This window comes from Acyrthosiphon pisum, chromosome A2 (assembly GCF_005508785.2).
Source record: "Acyrthosiphon pisum isolate AL4f chromosome A2, pea_aphid_22Mar2018_4r6ur, whole genome shotgun sequence".
Taxonomy (NCBI): Eukaryota; Metazoa; Arthropoda; class Insecta; order Hemiptera; family Aphididae; genus Acyrthosiphon; species Acyrthosiphon pisum.
Genome location: NC_042495.1, coordinates 85,181,614 through 85,185,882, shown reverse-complemented (window position 1 = coordinate 85,185,882; position 4,269 = coordinate 85,181,614). Strand labels below are relative to the sequence as shown.

Genomic DNA, 4,269 nt, shown 5'->3' with positions numbered 1-4,269 from the left:
CCCCCCCCTAACAACGGACTATGATAGAATTTCGATGTATTACAATTTACAATGCATAAAAGTAAAAAAAATCAACAACTGTTTTGAGGTTAATTTTTTTTATATATAGGTACCAATAACTGTTATGTATCATACTAACATGTATGTAGTATGCAGAATATCGTATATAGCATATAATATATTAAATTGTTATGGTGACATGGCTATGATTTTTTTATGGGTGTTGTTGATTATACATTTTATATCAAATATGTATATAATATAATATACGTATATATTATAAGTATATACATTATACACCTATTAAAGTATTAACATTTAACTATAATTAAACAATGAAACTAATGAACTGAGCTTCTCTACCACCCTAATGAATCTTTTGAATCGTGTTCGCAAGATAGTTTATTCCTTATGGCTTACCGAAGAAAAAAATGATTGATTAAAAACGCAGGCCCTTCGTGTAGTTCTATATACATATGAGGTATATAATGTCATAGAACGTTACTATAGTTGTGTATAAATTACAAATATCATTGATGAAATGCATGAATAAATCTATGTAGAGACTGTAGAGTTATAATTCAACTGTACACTCTCTTTTTTAATTTTGGACTTGTACCCTTTGGAATATTCTATATCTCAGACATCGCAAGTATACTGCACCGAATCGCGGTAAGACTCCTGCAAACAGGTATCGGACAAAACAATTGCATTTTGAAGTTAACCGTTTATTTTGTTTGTCCACTTAAATACTTTATGTATACGAAAGTTCTATCAACAGTCATTTGTATAGTAAAATATAAACCATAGGTTTTAAATCTATAGTTAGTAGTTAGCAAATCTAGATTATTTTACCGATTTTATTGTCGGCAGCCGGCAGGAATAGGTGTCCCATAGCCTATAGAATTACTTGCAAGCTGATTGAAATCCAAAAGCTTTGTCGAGCTTTGTCTAAGGACTAAGAGTGGTTACTAAAATCAAGTCATTTAGTCACATCAACTTACTTATTGACTTATATCCATTTAAATACTGTTAGAAAATTAAAGTCTTTCTGCATTATGCTAACATTATAAAACCAGCTCGCAGCTCACCGATATTCGTACTTTTACCGTCATACATTAAAATTAACATACTATACCTATAGGTATGTACCAGTGTACCACGGTGCGTCATCGTTAGTATAATAAATAATAAATGAGTATAGTTTTATGAATTTCTTAATGATAAACATTTTTTGTTACGAATTAATTATGCTCATAAAAATGGTAAATCTTTTGCCATATCGTGATCTGTTACAGCCTGGTGGTAAATTAATGTAACTATATGTGTGTGTATATCAAACTCGTGAAACATTAAGATTAATCGTGTTTTAGTGAATATAATTAAACGAAAAACAACAATCGTCGAGCTCATTAATATTAATTAATCGACGAAAATCCGATGATGCGGAAAAATAATAATAAAATAAACACGTACACTATAATACACCCCACACTAATTATTGTATTTTAGTGTTATAATAATTATTTGCATACCTATATTAATAATGATGATGATGTCGATCATAATCTCAACCGTCTGATGATCAGCAGGTGGTTCTCCGCTATTTTTGAGCACGTCCGACGTGTTCAACTACCATCACTCGACGCACATGCACATACAACCACCTCCTCATCCACCCCCGCATTCACCGCCGCCACCACTACTGCCACCGACGATAACCATTAACAAGGATCATCAGGACGGTAAGAACTAACAATGTTCTTTGGTCAATTGAATATCTGGTCACATTGTATGAGAGAAAAACTATGAAAACTTATAAAGTCGATATAGAAACTCTCCCGCAGTCCCTTCCATGTGTACGCCGCTGCATATAATATATATAATCCATACTTGATATAATACCAATATATAAATAATTATTGCAGACAATTCCCAAGCCCCCTAAACTACGACTAAAACGATTCTGGTCGATTCAACAAGTCATGTCTCATGTCTGTCGATTGTTTATTAAAGAAAATGTAATTACTCGGGAGCTCTGTTGAATACCTTAAGAGGAAGTCACGCTCGCGTGTGTTGTCTCCGTTTAAAAATTAATGTACAACATTGCCAAAAAACTGTTTTGCGCGTAACAACTTTAGTCCCTCTGTATTTATGGAAAAATTACCAAAATTCTACAACGCATAGGGAGAACTTTATCTGTGCCGTAGGGTTTTTATTATTTGGATAACATAAATACATTTAAAGTTATCAGTTTGAGAACATTAGGTTTTTTTTAATTTAATTATTTAAAATTATTGGTAAGTGCTATAAAAAAAATGAAAACACTACGACACAGATAAAGTTCTTCCTACGCATTGTGGAATTTTGGTAATTATACTATATAAATACAGTGGGAGTAAAGTTGATCGGCTCAAAACAGTTTTTCTTATGTTGAGCATTTGTACAAGACTGAGATAATACATGCGGATTTAGTTTAGGTACTATACCTATAATATTATGGTTTGATTTATGAATTATGATTATTAACTAGGTACCTACTATAATAGACTGAATGTATAATATTGTGTCAACTATGTGGGAATATTGTAAGCTGAAGAAATCATGAATCAAGTTTCGTCACTCATAAGAATCTAGATCACTAACGTGGTAGAGGATTTAAAATTAAAAATAAGATATTATAAAATAAAAAATTTATATCAAAATGTTGTATATGCTGTTGCTATAATATAGATGTATAAATGTATAATTATGTTCATAATATCTACACAGTCTTTCAAAATATCTTGTGGAACGAAATTGATAAGGTTTACGTTTAAGTATATAAGTTCGTATGGAATTTTCCTCAAAACTATGTTTTACTTAGGTAATTTTAATGATCCTGTAAAAGTATATATATGTCATTAATTATTGGCACCGAGGAAATAAGTTGCAAAATAAGTTGGTCGATAGGAAAATAATTTATTGAATAGGAAATTGAATGCGAATGTATAAATAATTTTAAACTGCTGTTAATTCTAAAACATTTTTTTTAACAACTTTTTATTATAAACTATATTTTAATATTTTAATCAAAAAATAAACTTTAAAATAACTTACTTATTTATTGACCATATATTTTTATGTCGAATTAACCGTGATTTATAATATAATATATATATATATATACGCACCTATTACCTATACAATATATATAATTAAATAGTCATTATATTATTATTATTATTATTTTGTTAATGCCGTGTGTATACAGGAGATGTCTCAGAATTAAAGACCGTCGCATCTTTAGGCCAAGACGGTAATGGGGGAGGGTACGCCGGAGTCACCGCGCCGCCACAACCCCAGCGCAGGGGGGCATTGCAGCTTTGGCAGTTTCTAGTCACGTTACTGGACGACCCGAACAACGCGTCGTGTATCGTATGGACCGGGAGGGGTATGGAGTTTAAACTGGTCGAACCGGAAGAGGTGCGTATACTTTAACATAATATTATGCATAAATGACGGTGGAGTTTTATTAAAATGCACAATACGTCATACGATTTACATGTCGCTATAGTATTTAAATACTAAGTATGACCACATTGCCAAATCGTAATTTTATACAAATTGGACGTTTTAAAGATAACTAATCCGTTTAATAATGGATACACTGTGGGTAAAAATATATTATTTATATCATTTGTTTACATCATTTAACAATTTTTGCACAATCTCAGGTGGCTAGACGATGGGGATTACAGAAGAACAGACCGGCAATGAACTACGACAAATTGAGCCGGTCACTCAGGTATTATTACGAAAAGGGGATCATGCAGAAAGTGGCTGGTGAGTAAATATAAATATTAACATACAATAACAAGTTGATGTGATTTTTCATAAATTTGAAAACAAAACGATGAGATTGTATAATATAACGTATCGTATAATACTTACGGAGAGATAATGATTGCGGCACACAGTTTCCCTGTTAATATTTTTTATACTGCACATAGCTGTTATGGGGAATGTTGAGATTTCGGGTATTGTATAACTATATTTCCCGGGCATCCTGTAGAATGTCCGACTTTTTTAGTCTTTAAGCAGTATGACCAATTATTACTTAAATATCTCCTATATTGACTGGCATTTTAATAGAGTACCTGTGCAATTTATATTGAACCACGGATTTATCGGAGAGAAAGTGAAATATATATATTATATATGTTTAAATTCATATAAAAGTGTATTTTTATTATTATTTATTGGTATTTGTGCAAAGCTTTTTTAAAA

At 31.3% G+C, this 4,269-nt stretch overlaps 1 protein-coding gene across 1 annotated transcript; it reads left to right on the top strand.

Annotated features, from left to right (window-relative positions):
- Window positions 1–1,314: 1,314 nt before the first annotated feature.
- On the top strand, window positions 1,315–4,013 carry LOC100569618 (ETS translocation variant 5-like). Its single transcript, XM_029490363.1, has 3 exons — window positions 1,315–1,745; window positions 3,254–3,465; window positions 3,717–4,013. Exons 1-3 carry the CDS (start codon window positions 1,652–1,654, stop codon window positions 3,831–3,833), a joined length of 423 nt encoding a protein of 140 aa, XP_029346223.1. The 5' UTR covers window positions 1,315–1,651; the 3' UTR covers window positions 3,834–4,013.
- The last annotated feature ends 256 nt before the right edge of the window (window positions 4,014–4,269 follow it).

What these genes read in the sequence shown, in the direction of transcription:
- LOC100569618 (XM_029490363.1), top strand. Translation starts at nt 1,652, where the DNA reads ATGCACATACAACCACCTCCTCATCCACCCCCGCATTCACCGCCGCCA. An exon ending in TAACAAGGATCATCAGGACG is followed by an intron (nt 1,746 to 3,253) that starts GTAAGAACTAAC and finishes GTGTGTATACAG; the next exon opens with GAGATGTCTCAGAATTAAAG. An exon ending in AACTGGTCGAACCGGAAGAG is followed by an intron (nt 3,466 to 3,716) that starts GTGCGTATACTT and finishes GCACAATCTCAG; the next exon opens with GTGGCTAGACGATGGGGATT.